Below are 18,769 nucleotides of genomic sequence, written 5' to 3'. Positions count from 1 at the left end.
GTCACTTGAGTGCATTTTCAAAATGTTTTCCAGCAAAATTGGAAATGTTTCTCAGTCCCAGATTCATGTCCTTTCAACATTTTTGCAATGATTGACCTTCACTGAGATAATAATATGATGAAAAAGGTGGAGTCAGGATGTAATTCTTTCCAAGTTTCCAGAGAGACAAAAGTTTTTGGAAAGTTTCTAGAGCTTGGTTAGAATTGTCTGTTCAACCACAAATTAAAGTCTGCTTCAGATATTTTCAAAATGTTTTATTTTCAAAATGCAGAGAACCTTCGTTTTGACGTGTTCTGTGAGGCGATCCGTTCTTTGTTTGGCCCGGATATACGCAGTCAAGACTTGAAGGCCATTTTCAGAAAGATCAGCACCAACCCTGATGCTAAGGTGGACTGGAGTGAGGTATGATATTGGATTTAAGGAATGTTCTTCCTTTTTCTAATACCAACAGAAGCCAGCGCGGCAACGCTGTTAGATGGTGTTGATTTTCAATGCAATATAACTTAAAGCTATAGTCCATCATTTGCAGCCATCCGAAAAGTAACTGGCGTAATTATTGTTGAAAAACAAACTTGGTTGAAAGATAGTAAGGGAACTAAACTCCCTGTGAAATTATTCCTTCTGGGAAGCTGTCATTTTGAAGTAATCAACGAAAGAAGGCATTTCCAACGGTGATTCTTAAGAAGCACCGTAGGAAAATTTAAATTAGTAGTTCGTTTTGTTATTCAGCGCAGCGCGCACAAGTATTGGAACGACGCACACGCGCGCGTGGTTGTTATAATTCGTCGGATCAGTGCGCTACGTCGTGTAAAGCTGCAATTCAAAACAATTCAAAACATGATTCAGTAACTTTTGATTTGAAATTGAGATCTTAGAATGCTGTTTTTCTCGGAATGTACAGCTGAAGCTTAGCTGAAACTTCATCAGGTTAGTTGTTCAGTATCCTTCATTAGATTTTGAACCCTTTTGTTGCTTCAAACGAACAAAATGCACAAATAACAAATGATGGACTATAGCTTCAAGGCCAAGTACAAAATAAGCCAGTTTCACGTCCCCACCTGCTTCTTTTTTTCACGGTCAGTCATCTTCCTTTTAAAGGGAATATACATCATTTGCTTTTGCTGTAATTTTCAGAAATGGATGGAATTGGGGGGTTGGAAATATAAAGCAAATATAGTTACACTGACTTTTTGGAGGTTTTGGGTTCGAAAATGCTATAAAAACCAAGAAAAACGATCATTTTCCTGTAGTCTGGTTCCCTGACTCCATATAAGAAGAAACAGAGCAGTTTACATACATTTGGGAATTGTAAGGTCAGGGAACCAGTCTAGCTGGCTCGTACCCGTTCATAGGTTTGTAATCGATTGCAAACAAGTGCAATGGTCAATTGGGGCCAGTATTTGAAAAAAAAGCCAGTTGTTTCCAACGCTGATCGGCCGATCAGCGTTGGAAATTGATACAAAAATACCACTTTTCTTGAAAATGACAGTATACCAGGTGCCATAATTTTACAGGATGCTTTAGACTGTCATTTACCAACATCCAATTAAGGTATTTCGCAAAAACTTGGTAGTTTTATTTTTCGATGTTTGCAAATGTTGTATATTCCCTTTAATTTTTAAAAAAATTAAATTCATACATTGCAATATATAAGAATCCATCCGCCATCTTGGAAAATCAACCATCTTGGGGGAAAAAAATATAGAAAAAAATGCCTGCCTCCTTCATTTTTTCAACTGTTGGCAACACAAGAAGAATATATAGTTTTCTATTTGTCCAAGTATCATTTGATTTCGATGGAAATTTCATGTACATGATGTAAGTGCATGTGTTATAGTCAGCAGTTGTATGTGGAATTGTTGCCATAAATTGTCTGGCTGTTTAAAACAACGTAGGTACAATATCTTTCATTCAATGGCATTTTAAAATGGGGTTCTCATTTCTTGTAAAGTTCAGAATTGTGCCTTCCTGTTTCACTTGTATAGCTTGTTCCCTTAAACCTCAAATCAAAACCTGTTTTTGAGCATTGGCTATCTGCTGTTCCTAGCTCCATGGTTCTAGTCAATCTAGATAGCTAAATGGTCAGCTAAACAAACTTGACTTTTTGTTTGATCAGTTCACTGTACTACAATCACTGAGTCAACATGGACTTAGTTATAGATGCGTGGCAACTGGCAACCATTTCAAACATGCCGGCAATATCTGGGGGCTGGAGAATGTTTTGATGGACAAAGTGCCTCATTTGTTGAAGAGCCCAACAAGTTGAAATGTCCACAACAAAGAAAGGAGTAGACATTTGTTTTGGATTTAGTTGAGCTTCTGGCTGAGTATTCATTGCAACTGTATGTTTGAGCAGGGGTTAAAAACAGACTGGAACCTTCAGTGCAGAAAACATGCAAAAGAAATTCAGGCCAACATTACTCAACTCTTAAGCTGATAAAATTCTCCAAAATTTTCACGAGGAGAAATTAGGCAAGGTCCTCAGTATTTTACCAGCCACGTTTGAAGTCTCAATTCAATTTTTCAAGGAGACTTTTCATCAAAGGTTTGCACCTGAGAGTGAAGCCAAGTGATTTCAATTTGAAGCCTAAGACTAGACTGGTTCATGTCCAACTGTTTGAAAAGATTGATCCTTCAGTGGTCTAGTGGTGGACTATGGAGAGATGTGTAGAATTAGACTGCGTACCAGATGTTTCTTTTGACACGGTTGAAAAAGGGGTGTTGGGCTGGTTGTTTCATGTGCCAGTCTATTTTCCTGTGTTGCATGTTTTCAGTACCTCAAGTTTTGGGGCTCTCATACACGGTATTGAGAGTCCAAAATTGTTAGACTATAGGGGTAAAAATGGCAACTTGATGAACACTAGATACATTTGCATGTCTAGTTTTCATTCCGAAATGTTTTTCTGGATAAATATTGTCTTGTTTGTGTATTGTTTGAATAAATTCCAAGCAACTATAGACATGTTTTCTTCTATTCGCATCACTGTTAAAAATACTTTATCCACTTTGCTAGACAGACATCCTTAAGAAAATAAGGATTAGTCTGCTTACTGTGTGATTGACGCTTTTTTGTCATTTTTGCCATACAGCTCTTTGGCTACTTCCAGTCTGAAGATGAGGAACCAGACCAGATTCTTAATGAAGACATCAGTGTCTTCACAGTATCTAAGAAGCACCGCATTGGCGAAGCTGCAGGTACATGCACGACTTAATTCTCTCTGTAAAGGCACATTTGCAACGTGGCTACCAATTTAAGAAGAAAATCCTTACTCAATGTGAAGGTACCGGTAGAACTGGTACCAAATACCCTGTGAAATTATTCTGTCTGATGTGGTGTCATTCGGAAGCAAACAATCATTGAAGGTGGTTTTAGAAAATGTGTCAGTGTGCACAGTTTTTTTTTTACGTGAGCTAACAATGGAATCCATGTTACAAAACCCCCAAAATTGTACATGCATTTTCTCTGTTTTCTCAAAATGTATAGTATCCATTGAGCTGAAAGTTCAACAAAGTTGTTAGGCACCCTTCAAGATTTTGAGAAATGTTGAGAAATGTTGAAAAATGCACAAAAAATAAATAATGTTATGTACCTTAATTCAAATAATTAGAGTGCTAACTCCTCATTCCCTCACGCAAAATACTTTCGTATGCATTCTTGTGGCAGATGGTTAAATGAATGCGCATAATCGTAGAACATGACATGACTTTTAAGCCAGTAAGCTGTTTGCTAAGCACATTTTTATGCACTTAGCAAAATTCTGTACTTGGCAGCCGAACGAAATTGCCCCGTGTACTGTCCTCACTTGTCAGATAAATTTGTCATCCGCAAGGTTGCTTTTTGTTATGGATATAGCAAAATTTTATTATTTGCCAAAAAAGCCTTATTGTTGTTTTTTAATTTGGTGTTTTGAACATGTGTGGTCTAGCGGTAGAGCACAGGATTCATGATCGTGAGGTTGTGGGTTCGAGCCCCGCAGTGGCCATGCGTGTTATGTCCTTGAGTAAAGCGCTTTACCTCAATTTCTCCTCTCAACCCAGGTGTTAAATGGGTACCAGCATTATTCAATGCTGGGAAGGTAACAGACTCGATGTGGAGGAGGTGTGGCGATCCCCCCACAGCAGCATATGAGTCTGGCCCAATCGCTAATGAAAGAGAGATGGGCACTCCGTTCCTGTGAACACAGGTTCATCCCCTTTTGAGCATGTGTACTCATTCTTTCTTCATTTGATAGTATCTGAGCTCATTAAAGTCGCACTCTTCAATTTTGATTTCTCTTTAACAGGAGACAAGAAGCGGCGTGATGTAATCAGTGCCGTCAACTACAATCCCAATGTGGACATCTACACCTCTGCCTCACAGAAGGGTGCCATATCTGTCTGGAACAGCAAAGTAGGGTTTGCTATTAGGATCAGTAATCGTAGTGTGCATTTATGGGTGGTACGGGAACCGGGTACCCTATTGGAGTAAAACATGGGTACCTGGGTATCTGTAAAACCCCCAACTTCAAATCCTGGAAGTTCTCTGCGGGCTTGACAGCTTTACGGTGTAAACTGCAACTTATTTCAACCGCAACTTTCACAAGTGTTATCAGTCATGCGTGAAAATGCACATAAATGTGAAATCTGCTTTGGTTTTCCATGTAGCCTGGTTTTCATTTTGAAAATTCGCCATAAATGGCATTCAAAACCTTTCTGTTTCATTGTTTGGGAAGTAATTTGCAAAGTTGTTACGGGTACCCGATCCCATAATCTGGAACCGGTTCCTGACATCGACGGTCGGGTACTCGGGTACCTTTGTTCCAATGCACAGCCCTAATCGGTGATGTAGACGAAACCGTTTTTTTTAAAACAACAGGTAACTACGCTTTTGGAGGTGTAACAAATTTTTACAAAAAATTAACCTTTGACCTTACAATGTTTTTTTTTAACCAGAACCTGAGGCTGCAAGCATGCTGTGATTTAAATGTGAGTGTTCCTTCCCCCCCCCCCCCCCCCCGGAAAAAAAAACCCTCTTGCAATTTTTTCTTTTTTTGTAATATACTCAGGTGTGTGTTGTCAATTCGTAATGGTTTAAATTCAAATCTTGATAATCTTTTTGGCAACAAAAATTTGGTAGTGCTTTGTTTCATTGATCAATTTCATAAAGTTTGTCTGTATATTTCTTTCCCTAATCATCTTGCCTCAGACCTTTTTCTTTGTATTTTGGGTTTGGTTTTTGTCAATACAGGAAACATCATGGGTGACAGGTATTGACTATTTGCCTAGCCTGAGAAGAGTGACAGCAGCCACCGAACGCAGTATATGCATATGGGATCACAGGGCCAAAGGAAAGAACCAGGTTAGAAACCTTATAGGCTCCGTGCACAAGTACTCCCTTGTGCAATCAGTTTAATACAGAGAAAGATGGGAGGGACTGGAGTACATTACAACCATATGCCTGGGGCTGAGGCAAAGCCGAAATGGGTTTGTGTACATTCAGAATGAAATGAATTGTGTGTGCTTGGCATGGTCGATGATCTTGGCAAAAAAATTTGCCAGAGCCATGCTTAAGAAGAAAAGGGTGAAATGTACTTTATCACAAAACAGGACTTGATTTAATACAATTTAGGGAAGAAATTTCACTTTGGGGTAAACAAATTGAAAATGTAAAATTCCTCCATGATTTCAACCTTTAAATGTTGAAATAGTGACAGAAAATTCTCTTTTAATTGGTTCAAAGAATCAGCAAAAAGTCATGAAAAGGTCACAAAAAGGTCGTGCTGAGATTTTGGCTCTGAAAAACAATGTTAACCTGACAATGAATGTTGAATCAAATATCAGTACTTACTCCTTCATCAAATAATAAAAATCAATTAGGCTACCGTACTTCTTGACATATTTTGTCTCTGGAAATTTATCACTTTGACAGAAATTAATTGTGCCTGTGCTTGGGGTGTATGTAAAATGACTGGAACTGTCTCTTCTTCATTTCAGAGTATCTTTTGCATCAAGCCGACAGACAACTCCGTTCAGTGCATGACGTACGTGCCGTACAACACCACAATTCACGAAGACTGTCTCCTGTTCGGCGATGACCTTGGTTATGTCAGCCTGCTGCGAATAGCGGCTAAAGACCTGAACACAAAACACGCTAAGATTGACAAGCGCAATGGGAACTTGGTGATTGAACCATCCACATTGACCTAGTAAGTCACTTTACAAAACTGGACGTGTTAACATGCTTTGTTGCGATACATAGTACACAGGGGGCTGTATGATGTACATGTATCAGTCACTCTTAAAGAGGTTGTGGAATGCTCGAAGACATTTCCGTCATTTTTTGGGTATATGTAGCCTAAGGTGTGATGAAATAAAAACGACTATTGTTTCTGTCATGAAATGAGTACAAAGGGTACTTTTGAGAGCTATTTTTCAGGCCCTGTTTCGACCCGAACGTGCAATTTGTGTAAAAGTCGTTGTTGCGGGCAGCAAACAAAACACAGTAAATCGTGACGTAATAAACAGGACTCGTTTATGCTACTCTGCATCGGGAGTCCTGTTTATTACGTCACGATTTACTGTGTTTTGTTTGCTGCCCGCAACGACGACTTTTACACAAATTGCACGTTCTGGTCGAAACAGGCATGACAGGACTTGAAAAACAGCTCTCAAAAGTACCTTTTGTACTCATTTTATGACAGACACAATAGTTGTTTTTATTTCATCACACCTTAGGCTACATATACCCGAAAAATGACGGAAATGTCTTCGAGCATTCCACAACCTCTTTAAACCAGAATCACATATTTGTATAAATATTGTACAACAGACGGGTAGTGTATTGTTGTTAATAGCGGCAATATAAAAACAGAGGCGATGAACCTTGTGGTCTCAGTAAAATGAATTTGTGTCTCTTTTGGGGGGGGGGGGGGGGGGGGGGGTATTTTTTCTCCCCAAAATAGTGGACACAATTTCGGAGGATTTTAAGGAATTTGAAAATGGGTAATTCAGAACTTCTATCACTTAAGAAAACACAGGATGAAATGTGTATATAATCAAACGATTAATACAAGTTTCTTATTTATAATTATCATCCTGAATTTATCTCTTTTTTTTTATCGAAATGGTATTCTGACAAATGAAAGCTATAATCTTGAAAGTCTGTTTATTTAGCAGTCTCTATATGGATGTAATTTTGATTGATAGTGTTTTGTAGATTTTTCTTTAAAAATGGTTCTTGCAAGGAAACTGAGTCATTGAAAATGGAATTTCAAAGCAAGTAATCTGCCTAAATTTTTGGTATGTCAGTTATGACAGAAATATGAAAAATATATAACTTTTTTTCTTTTTTTACTTGCTTATGCAGAGATTTTTTAAAGTCATAACGTCCCACACGATTTGTTCTTTCTCTGTGCAGCCCGATTCAGAAGAGGAAACTTCACGATGATTGGGTCTTGAAGGTAAGAATTTGACTCATCGCTTGTACTTCAGTTTGTTCACTTAGCCATGCAGTACTTTGTAGAAGGCCATCGTTTATTAAGGTTACAAGCAAGCAAATTTGTGAGGTTGAAGGGAATATACAACATGCAAACATCAACAATCAAACGACCAAATTATTATGAAATACCCTACTGGACTGCTAGTGAGTGACAGTCTAAAGAATCCTGTAAAATCATGGCACCTGGTGTGCTGTCATTTTCAAGAAAAGTACTAATTTTATATCAATTTCCAATGCTGGTCAGCCGACCAGCAATATTTACTGTACAGATCGTTCATAAAGGTCTGCACTATATTATCATGCAGCACGATACAAGTGTGTGCACGAGCTCAATATGTAGCTTAACGGTGTAAATTGCATTTTTGCTAGCGTCATTATCGAGAATCTGTTTTGGTTTTCCATGTAGCCTGCTTTTCATTTTGAAAATCTCCACAATTGACATTCAAAACCTTTTTTTTTTTCATTGTCTGAGCAGTTTATACTAACATGAACACACATTCTGGAATTTGTATTCTTGTGGAGACATTTCTTTGGTCTCGTGTAGTAAAGTTCTCGAGTTTGAAATTGAAGTTTCAAAATGCTCTTATTTTAACCAGAATTAATTTCCTGGGCTGAAATTTGGACTAAATATCCCTTTTCTAAAACTCTTCCATTTGCGACAAATCAACCTACCTTGGAAATTCCTAGTTTTTGAGTAAAATCCATATATCTATTTTGTGAAATTCTTGTGGAGACGTATTCATCTATAGAAATGTTCTTGTGGAGACGAATACAATCTTTTGTTCCCTATTGTGTGCATGTCTCCGTAAGGTAGTAAATTCCAGCACGTTTATGCTAAGTAATAAGTGAGGTTGGTTACGATGCACAGCCGTACCTCCCATCCCAGTGGCCTCCCTCCAACTTTCTCTGTTTAACTGTTGAAGGAGTACTTGTGCATGGCTCCATACATTTAATTTCTTTGTGTTTTTCCCAACAGGTGAAGTATCTACCTGACCTTCGATGCTTTGCCTCATGCTCTCCAAGTAGCAACACATCCTTTGTCTTAGAATCTGTGGACAGATTAACAGATACTATGTAAGTGTGAATGAGAATGTATTTCATGTGTATCCATGCCATCTTGTTTCTTCTCAATTCGATTTACATTAACTCGTGAATCTTTGACAAAAATTAATTTGCAATTGTATCATACACACTGTCTTTGAATGATCCTATTTGAGCCACTCTCAGTGTCAACGTGAGTTTTAAAAATATAGTTTGGACAGTTGAAACAGTTATATCCGTTGTTTTGTTAAGGCAAAACCTTTTCCCGTTAACTATTTCAGAATTTGTTGTCCTTCTCAAATAGAACATGACTTTAAGTGTCTGGATGAGGGGTTCACTTGGGTCAAAGGTCTAAATTGACTTGTCAATGCCTGGCTTTGCTCAAGAGTTAAAGGGAATATACAACATTTGCAAACATCGGAAAATAAAACTACCAAGTTTTTGTGAAATACCTTAATAGGATGTTGGTAAATGACAGTCTAAAGCATCCTGTAAAATTATGGCACCTGGTATACTGTCATTTTCAAGAAAAGTGGTATTTTTGTATCAATTTCCAACGCTGATCGGCCGATCAGCGTTGGAAACAACTGGCTTTTTTTTCAAATACTGGCCCCAGTTGACCATTGCACTTGTCTGCAATCGATTACAAACCTATGAACGGGTACGAGCCAGCTAGACTGGTTCCCTGACCTTACAATTCCCCAATGTATGTAAACTGCTCTGTTTCTTCTTATATGGAGTCAGGGAACCAGACTACAGGAAAATGATCGTTTTTCTTGGTTTTTATAGCATTTTCGAACCCAAAACCTCCAAAAAGTCAGTGTAACTATATTTGCTTTATAATTCCAACCCCCCAATTCCATCCATTTCTGAAAATTACAGCAAAAGCAAATGATGTATATTCCCTTTAAACAGGAACTTTCTTTTGTGTATTTCTTAGACCCTGCAAGTCACTGAGCATTCCGAAGGGGGTCAACTGTTTTGCATTCTGTTCCCATGCCAACGTCATCGCAACGGGCGGCAACGACAAGATGAAAATTGACTTGTCAATGCCTGGCTTTACTCAAGAGTTAAACAGGAACTTTCTTTTGTGTATTTCTTAGACCCTGCAAGTCACTGAGCATTCCGAAGGGGGTCAACTGTTTTGCATTCTGTTCCCATGCCAACGTCATCGCAACGGGCGGCAACGACAAGATGATCCGCATCTGGCACCCTCACATCTTCTCCCGACCCACGGGGAAGATGATCGGGCACCTGTTCACAATCATCGACATTGCTGTCAACGAGAAAGATCAACACGTGATCAGCTTATCGACAGCCAGGGTCTGTAGATATCCATGTCAAAAATGGTCCAAGTATGGATTTGCATTTTATTCCTCTAGTCCAGCCGGTACCTGACAAGTGCAGTAAAGCTGCCGAGGCAGTAGTATACAAATATAACATGGGTTGAGGGTGGATAGTCGATATTAGCTCCCCGAGGCATTGGAAGTTGACAAAGTTTGCCTTGGGAACTAGTTTGTCAACTTCCAATACCAAGGGGAGCTAATATACAAATATTGAATGCTTCGAGTGGTGTAGTAAAACTAGCCTCCGAGGTGATCCATGGACCATTCTATTTTCCCGAGGCAAAGCCGAGGGAAAATAGAATGGTCCATAGATCACCAAGGGAGGCTAGTTTTACTTCACCACGAGATAAAGCATTCAATATTTGTTTTATAACACTTCACCCACAGATTCTGCTTGATTTTAATATTTTAAATTATTTAAATCTGAACACAGTTGAAATAAACTTCAATTTCAATACAAAATTGGTGGAAAATGTATCTCTCTCTTCCAAACTACCCCTTCACGAAATGTTTGAACCGAAGTCTGCGACGCGCTCTCTTTGGAATAATACGCGCTACGCACAACGCGCAACGCGCACACCAGCATGCATTTGCACACAAATACCGCGCCGTGGAAATAGTACTTTGGTTGCTAATGGTATAGTACTTTGGTTGCTATGCGCATAGTACTTTTGGCTGTGCACAGAAAGATAGCAAAATTAGAAAGTAACATGTGACTCGCTCTCGGCCAATCAAGACACAGAATCTGTGGGTGAGGTGTTATAATATCAACTATCCACCCAAAATAAACCATGTTATATTTGTTGTACTATACCTCATACATATTCAGTTGCCGACTGAATTTTCCCGTTGCAGTATGCACCTCGGGGGCTTAAAATCTTTGGAGAAACTTGTCCAGCTCACCAGAAGAATATTGCTCAACCTCAGAAAAGTTGTTGCTGAACAACTAACCTGATGAAGTTACAGCTCAGTGAATGCTGTATATTCCGAGAAAATTATATTCTAGGATCTTGATTTCAAATCATAAGTTGCTGAGTCATGTTTTAAATTGGGCCTGAATTCAGCGTCCGAGACACGTTCTCACTGAGCCGATTGCAGCTACGTGATGTCGCGCACTGAACCTAGCAATTATAGCAACCGCGCACACGTGTGCGTTGTGTCAACACTTGCGCGAGCTTTGCCGAATTAAAAACGAACTACTAATGGAAGTTTCCAAGAATGCGTCTTTAGACGCATCGTCAGAAATGGCCTTCCTCCATTGATTTCTTCAAAATGACAGCTTTCCAGAAAGAATAACTTCACAGGGAGTTTAGTGCAATTACTATCTTTAAACCAAGTATGTTTTTCAACAATAATTACGCCAGTTACTTTTTGGATAGTTGCAAATGATAGACTGTACCTTTAATTGACATAAGAAGTTCAATCATCGTTACTGAATTCTGCTCTGGTTGCAGGTATTCCGTGTATGGGACATCCACACACTGACTAGCCTGCAAGTCTTCACTGATAACGAGGAGAGACCAGGAGAGAAGCGGATTCACTGCATGGTGTATGATGAAAGACACGAGCGACTCATTACAGGTGACTGTACTATTATGCCCAAGTGTATTGCATCTTCTACATTTATTAAAAACTTCCAACAGTTGTTTGTGTGGTTATTACTTTGAAAGTTGAGCCATTGAGCATTTTGACCCTAGTTTGCCATTCAGACTCTTGATATAACTATTCAGAATATTGTGACAGGCATCGGTGCTTTAGTACTGACTGAGGTGGCATAATGGTTAGTGGTGGTGAACCAAACGTTAGGCATCATCTAAACACTGCAGTCTTGATCATACCTTTTACCAACACTAGGGCATGCACAGTAGCCTAGTGTTGGATTTTTCTTGGGGGAGGGGGGTTTACCCAAAATTTTGTTGGACTTGGGCTGGCTGTGAAAATTTGAAAAGGGGAGGGGGGGGGTTCACTGTTCATAAAGGTTTGTAGAACACCATGGTCCAGTGGTTACGGTGTTTGACACTTGTACGAAGGTGCGTGGGTTCGAACCCTGCCCAGGAACATGGTGTTTGTGCCCTTGGGCAAGACACTTAACTACAATTGCCCCTCTCAACCCAGAAGTATAAATGGGTACCTGTGAGGGTCGAGGACCGATTGAGCGCTGATATCGGCTGCCGCGTGATCCCATGGCCTGATGAGATTGAGATTGTTGATACGATGGAAAGTGCTATATAAGCACAATTATTATAATTATTAATTATTATTATAATACAGACATGTAGGATGTGTGCACTGTATAGCAGTATTACTGCATTTAAGGTATGTCCATGCACTTTTTAATATTACATTTCCTGACTTTGAATAGCTATAACTTCTCTAAAAGCATCTGTTTTTTTCCTTTGAACACCGCCCCAAGACGTGACTGCAAAACATAGCGGAACAATGTTTCTGCTTCGTGTCAACCACCTCTATGAAACTGGCTCCCAGTATGGAATATGACTTCATTCACACCACGTTTAAACTTGAGATTTCTTCCTTTGGTTGTAGGGTCCAGTGTGCTGGATTTATGGCCACTGACCAGGACAGTACAGGACACAATGCAAGTTCCCCACACCCATGACCGACCAGTGGCTCAAGTACTCTTCAATCAAGAACTGAACCAGGTTGTCACTGTCTGCACTGAGTCTATCATCAAGGTAAGACCACTGCTCAACGTGCCCCTGCTTAACTGTAAGCGAAAAAATCCCACTTACGGCTGGCAAATGTCACAGTTTAGTAAGGAATTTGAGCTTATGTGCATTTTACCTTTCGTAACTAAGGATTCTGTGCTAACAGAGTTAGCATATCATTTTTTGACTAACGCTGTTAACACAGAATGGTGATCGTAGGCGCAGAATGCTGTGGTTAGCAGAGCCGTAAAATTGGGCCCAGATCCAAATTTCATGGCCCTGCTGAACCATAAGCACAAATACCTGCTTACTGTAGCAGGAAAACCAATGCTTATAGTTAGCGAGGATTTTTTGCTTATGCGCATACGTTTATCCAGTAACTATAAAGATTATGTGCTTACAGGGTTAGCACAGAACTTTTTTCTGCTAGCACTGTTACTGGAGAATGGTGATCGTAGATGCAAAAATACTGTGGTCAGTCATGAAATTGGGCAAAGAAGATGGGGCTGTTATAAACATGGAAATTCTTCTAAACACCGAAGATATTTGTGAAGCAAGAAAACAGGGGACAAGTACACGAAACTCATCTTTTATGACTCGCCTTAGGAATTAAGACGAGCCCCCGTTCTAAGATCGATCCTAGCTTAAGATGCGTCCTCAGACCGATTTCACTAAATGCATCTTAAGCAAGATGTAACAGAAATACAGTTAAATGCCAACTATGACAGCTGTTTCATGTTTGTTACTGCTGGACGAAACGGTCCGTCGGTGAGTAACGCGCAAAACCAATTTTTTTAGGGCGTTATTAATAGAACAGAATTTTCACCTGGAAAACAATTATGGCGTTTTGAAGTGGAGACTCATTTCTTTTACATTTGACAATAAGAAAAAAGACCTTTCACTTTTTTGTTAATCTAGGTGTGGGAGTTGGAGTCCGGCAAGCAGGTTTATCATGTGACTGAGTCACATGGTCCTAACGTGGAGGTCACAGCCATTGCTGTCGACAGAACAGGGTACAGACTAGCATCTGGGGCACTCGATGGTAAGGCATTGTGGGCTTGGCTTTCTTCACTGGTTTTCGAATAGCTCTGACGTGAATAGGCTAATTAAAACATTCACAATAACCTTAAAGGTTACATTCAAACTAAAAAAAACCCCAACTTTCTTCAATCAATCAATCAATCAATCAATCAAAAGAAATTTATAAAGCGCCAAAATCAAAAAGTTGGCTCTAAGGCGCTGATGGGGCACCAAAAAGAAGAAAAATTATTGATGGTACACCTCCTGAAACTGGTGAGCTTTCAGGAGTGTCTTGAATGTATGCAGTGAGGTGGTATCTCTACTGTATTCTGGAAGTTTGTTCCAAATTCTGGAGTAAAGATAGGACTGGTACAAATCATCCTTTGCACTAAGCCAGTTCGCAATCTCGATGAAGTAGTCCATGTCAAAGGTCAGTCGGGATCAAATCGCTGACATGATAAGTGTTACGCGGATGCACATTCTAGTTGTTATTAGCGCAAGAGCGTTGTGCGCCCATCTCCGTGCGCGTTCATACGCCTCAATTATCCTGACTGACCTGTGACCCATATCGTTGTGCATATGCCGTAGCTGAAATACCGAACTGGCGTATTATTTTGACACACCCAAACTGGCTTTTTGCACTTTTAAATGCACAAAAAGGTCTGCCTGATATATTGGCGGGTCACAAGCTATAGGAAATTTGTAAAGTATTTATTTTCTCATTCAAAGTGTCTCTCAAAACTGGTAAAACATTTGTATACCTGAAAAAAGAATCCCATTATTTTTATTTTTTATATATCTGTTTTTTGGGTGTGTGTTTTATTTTTTTTTTTTTGGGGGGGGGGGGGGGAATGAAGGATCTCAAAAAGAACTACGACAGTACATATTTCACAAGCTTAGCCCTGCCCCTTTAATACTAGAAACCCAAACACAGGAAAATACTGAGAAGTAAGTATTTACATTTAATGACTCCCCAAACAAAAAGTATATTTTAATCAAGACTTACAATATCCGATTGTATTGACAGGCTCCCTGAAGGTCTGGGACTTTGGCAGTGGCCAGGAGATCAGGTCTTGGATGCCCAGTCAGGAAGCAGAGAGAGACGAAGACATCGGTGTCACCAGCCTACTGTACATTGAAGTCAACGAGAAACGCTGCATTGTGGCGTCGGGGTGGAACAACAAGCTGAGATTGCTGGAGGTATAAGGACAAGAATCAGTCCCCTCCCCTCCCTGCACTTCCAGTAAATGTCCAAAATAGCCAAACCAGCATTAAAAGTCAGTTGGCTTCGTTAAGTCTTTTGTCCAGCTAGTTTTCTTTGCTAGTTCCTGATGACCGTACTTTCAAGCAATGGACTCACTTTGCTGCCTTTATTACTTCCATTTACTGTCATAGTTCCTCAGTCTAGCACTGTGAGATATTTGTCAAGTTTTTCACTTCGTACCGCCTTTCTCTGGAACTCCTTACCTGAATCTTGCTTCACTTCTATGTAATGTCTTTTGCAATTCAAACGAAATGTGAACAGATACCACCTGTCACTGTGACTTTTTCTATTCTTTTTCTATTCTCTTTGTAGCTAATTGACTATCCTCTGCCTTCCACAGAAACAGCATCCAGTTTGTAAACAAATGTAAAATGGCCTTAAGACCGTCTCAGATAAGTCATGGAGATTTGATGTCCCCTTCTGTATAAAGAAAACTTAACAAAAGTAACACATCCTTTTTTTTCACATATCTGCAGGACTCACTAGACGTCGGTGACTTGACACCCTACGCGGAGTTCTCGGATCTGTTCTATCTGCCGTTGGACACACCATCCAATCACCCACTGAGCATGAGCAGTCGGAGTTCAAGCCCATTCAGTCGGACCAGGCCGTTGCCAAGTATCGGCCACGCATCGGCGCAAGTCACAAACATCACCAGAAAGGTATGGCAAGCACGAGACGAATACCGTAATTTCCTGCGGATAAGGCGCGCGGCGGATAAGGCGCAGGTCCCTAAAACACCTCAAAAAAATTCAAACGCCAACAGATAAGGCGCACCGCCGCATAAGACGCATGTTTGACCGCACACAGAAGAACACCAGGCGTCACCCGGTGTCGGTACATCGCCACAAAGGGGCCATTGTGTTGCCTTAGAACGATCACACTATTCGGAGGATGAATTAAACCGTAACCACATTGGCTGGTCACATGTAGAGCCATGAAGAAAAGACCAATGTAAATTGATACCGACCTTCATCCATTCAGCCAACGCGCGCTGTGCATGCTTGCTTGCAGTTTCCAATCCTGGCCTTCCTTGGCCTTAAAAACGATGGTCCACGCGCTGTCTTAAGATATTGCAACACGCACGCCGGATCAGATTCGTAGACTTGCCCAGTCCCTCCGAGCCAGATGTTGCGCCCTCTACCGGTGACTAATACAAAAACTAGCGAGTGAATGCGATTTCCAAACGTTTAAGTAATTCTGATTGCAGCATTTTCGGAATGAAAAAACGGCCACAAAGAAAAACGTTTGTATGACGGCATTGTTGGAACGAAAGCACGATCACTAAGGGGGATCAACGCATTGCAGCATTGTTGGAATGAAAGCACGATCATGGAGGATCAACACATCGCGGCATTGTTGGAATGAAAATACGGTCACAATGTCTGGAGAGTTGAGCCTTGGTTGACCGCATTATTGATTGCGGCATTGAAAGAATTCTTCACACAAAGACCGTCACTTTGAACTCAAGCGACACCAGATAAGGCGCACCTGTAGATAAGGCGCAGCGATGTTTTTGTGGTCTAGAAAGTCAGATAAGACGCGTCTTATCCGCAGGAAATTACGGTAAGTACATTCTGGTCTGAAAACCTTGTATGTGTGTCAGGGATGTAGTGGAAGGTCATTTGAATAGCTTGTGAGTTGAATTGGGCTGGATGACTTGTGATGGACTTGCAGGGACTTGTGATCAAAGGCACAAAATCGTGCTTGGGTGTGTCGAGTCCATCACAAGTCCCTGAAAGTCCGTCACGAATTCTCCAGTCCCAATTTGTCATCGGCACCACGAACTGACACTCACATGTGCGTGAGACCAGGATATTTTAGGTTTCACGAACTGACACTGACCTTAATTCCACCTATTGAAACGGTTTTTAATTAAATTTTTGTGTCAGCACACAAGTATACGGATGGATTAAATTCGTGTGAAACCTTTCAAACCGTTTATTGCAGCATCATGCTTGGGTGTCAGTTTGTGAAAATGAAAATCTTTCTATTTTGCATCAGTGTCTGATGTGCACGCGCACTACTGTGTGTCAGTTCGTGAAACTGAAATTGTTGATTTCATGGTTTTCACGAACTGACACCCACTTGCACGTGAGTGTCAGTTTTTGGTGCCAATGCCGAATTCAATTCATATTAAGCTATTCAAATGACCTTTGATATAGGTATAACTTTGTTGTTGTTCATCCACTGTTTCTTGTGACTGGATTTGTGATAGACTTGTGGTGCTTTCGATAACATCCATGGTATGTGTATAAACAAGAATAACTTTGAATGCTAGGTTTGTTTTTAATCCTGTGAGCTTAATGATTGTACCATACCCCCAGCAATTAAAATGTGTATTGCCAAACCAACAGAATGTATTTTGTTGGCCTCAGTTTTGTAGTTTAGTCACTTAACCCCTTGCGGACGGGGCGTAATGGGGGCATTCCTCCATACATAGAGCAAGTGACCCACATGACTACACAGCCTTTGTGTGGTAGCGGGACTGCACAAAAGCAGCAGCTGTAGAACTACCCATTGGCCGTGTGCCACGGCATACCACAGCTGGCAACTGCATTCCAATGAGGATTAGCGGCCGGGTGGCGATAGCCGCTTCCCGTTTTGACTTTATAGAATAAGAGCATTATGCTTTGACTTTATAGAATAACAGCACAGAGATGACGGAAAATTGAAGAGTTGAACGAGACTTACCTGGGGAAGTCGATGTTTAACTGTAGTTCTATACTGCTCTCTGGACGGATTTTAGGGAACCGCCTTTTGCGAGTTGCCATGTGTGAGGGGCCTTCTGGCGGGGGGACTTCAGGGAAGGGGGGCTCCGGTCTGGTTCTGGAGTAAGGGAAGAGGGGGGCACGCAGGTTCTTTGTTGGAGTGAGTGCTGACACGGAAACTGGATCTCCCTTGCTCTGACTGTTTATTTAGACTGAATCGGCCCAGGTGGGGCCACCTGTAAAGATCGGGCAGGCACTCATAAGTTTCATTTCAAAATACAAACAATGTACATGTGTAACTCATGAAATAATAAGCGTACATGTATTAGAAAGATGTACACACATTACCCAGTTAATTACCAAGAGTGAAAAGCCTATATGCAAGTATGGTGACCGCATCGAACACCCAAGGATGGAATCACAAACAGACAGGCCGGCCCTGCGCACTGACTGACCAACACTCGCACACACTATCACACACCACAAGCACCCACATCCGTCCCTAAAATGCACAATATGATCACCAACTTACATGAACTTTCCAAAACTATATGACAGTGACAGTTGTAAGCATTTCTATAAACTGGTCTCCAGACAATTAAGTGCCCAATAATGCAATATAGGCCTATGTCCAAATAAAATCACTCTTAAACCACAAACTACTGTAAGTTACATATCACAATACATGTACTGCTCACGCACGCGCACTGCACATGGTCACACTGTGTGTGCCATCAGTGCAAACATGGGTTGCTAACCCTCGTGCATTTGGTCACAGTGCTCCCTAAATCTTACAGCAAAAATCTCTCCAAAAACTTCATTACATTCTCCAAAACTACCACCATATTACTGCTCACGCACGCGCACTGCACATGGTCACACTGTGTGTGCCATCAGTGCAAACATGGGTTGCTAACCCTCGTGCATTTGGTCACAGTGCTCCCTAAATCTTACAGCAAAAATCTCTCCAAAAACTTCATTACATTCTCCAAAACTACCACCATATTAATCTATAATAATTTGCTGATACAATAAAGGGCACATAAGTAATAATCATCTGGATTTTTGGTGAAATAATTGCATTCAAAAATGACCTAAAAAAGTACAATACATTTACCTGTAAAGATCGGGCAGGCACTGCCTAGCCTAGGCCTTGCCGGGACCGCATGGTTTGGGAGCTGTGAATTAACAACGTGCAGTTCACGTCAAGTGAACAATCCACAAAAGTGATCTAAAGCCAAACC

At 40.6% G+C, this 18,769-nt stretch overlaps 1 protein-coding gene across 6 annotated transcripts in view; it reads left to right on the top strand.

Moving 5' to 3' along the window:
• Positions 1–18,769, top strand: part of LOC119743575 (WD repeat-containing protein 64-like) — a 38,717-nt gene that overhangs the window by 2,975 nt on the left and 16,973 nt on the right. For all 6 annotated transcript variants that reach the window (XR_005273059.1, XR_005273058.1, XR_005273057.1 and 3 more), the window contains exons 2-16: positions 272–402; positions 3,090–3,195; positions 4,284–4,390; positions 4,933–4,965; positions 5,228–5,338; positions 5,974–6,185; positions 7,397–7,439; positions 8,454–8,551; positions 9,459–9,549; positions 9,713–9,841; positions 11,319–11,445; positions 12,409–12,557; positions 13,449–13,572; positions 14,578–14,750; positions 15,291–15,476. Coding sequence is in view for 2 of the 6 variants with exons in the window: in XM_038219997.1 (XP_038075925.1) it covers positions 272–402; positions 3,090–3,195; positions 4,284–4,390; positions 4,933–4,965; positions 5,228–5,338; positions 5,974–6,185; positions 7,397–7,439; positions 8,454–8,551; positions 9,459–9,549; positions 9,713–9,841; positions 11,319–11,445; positions 12,409–12,557; positions 13,449–13,572; positions 14,578–14,750; positions 15,291–15,476 (1,820 nt within the window). In the remaining 4 variants the exon portion in view is untranslated. The remainder of the gene's footprint in view (positions 1–271; positions 403–3,089; positions 3,196–4,283; positions 4,391–4,932; positions 4,966–5,227; positions 5,339–5,973; positions 6,186–7,396; positions 7,440–8,453; positions 8,552–9,458; positions 9,550–9,712; positions 9,842–11,318; positions 11,446–12,408; positions 12,558–13,448; positions 13,573–14,577; positions 14,751–15,290; positions 15,477–18,769) is intronic.

This window comes from Patiria miniata, unplaced genomic scaffold, assembly GCF_015706575.1.
Source record: "Patiria miniata isolate m_02_andy unplaced genomic scaffold, ASM1570657v1 HiC_scaffold_6, whole genome shotgun sequence".
Lineage (NCBI taxonomy): Eukaryota > Metazoa > Echinodermata > Asteroidea > Valvatida > Asterinidae > Patiria > Patiria miniata.
The sequence above is the reverse complement of the archived record's forward strand: the minus strand, read 5'-3'. Positions and strand labels throughout refer to the sequence as shown.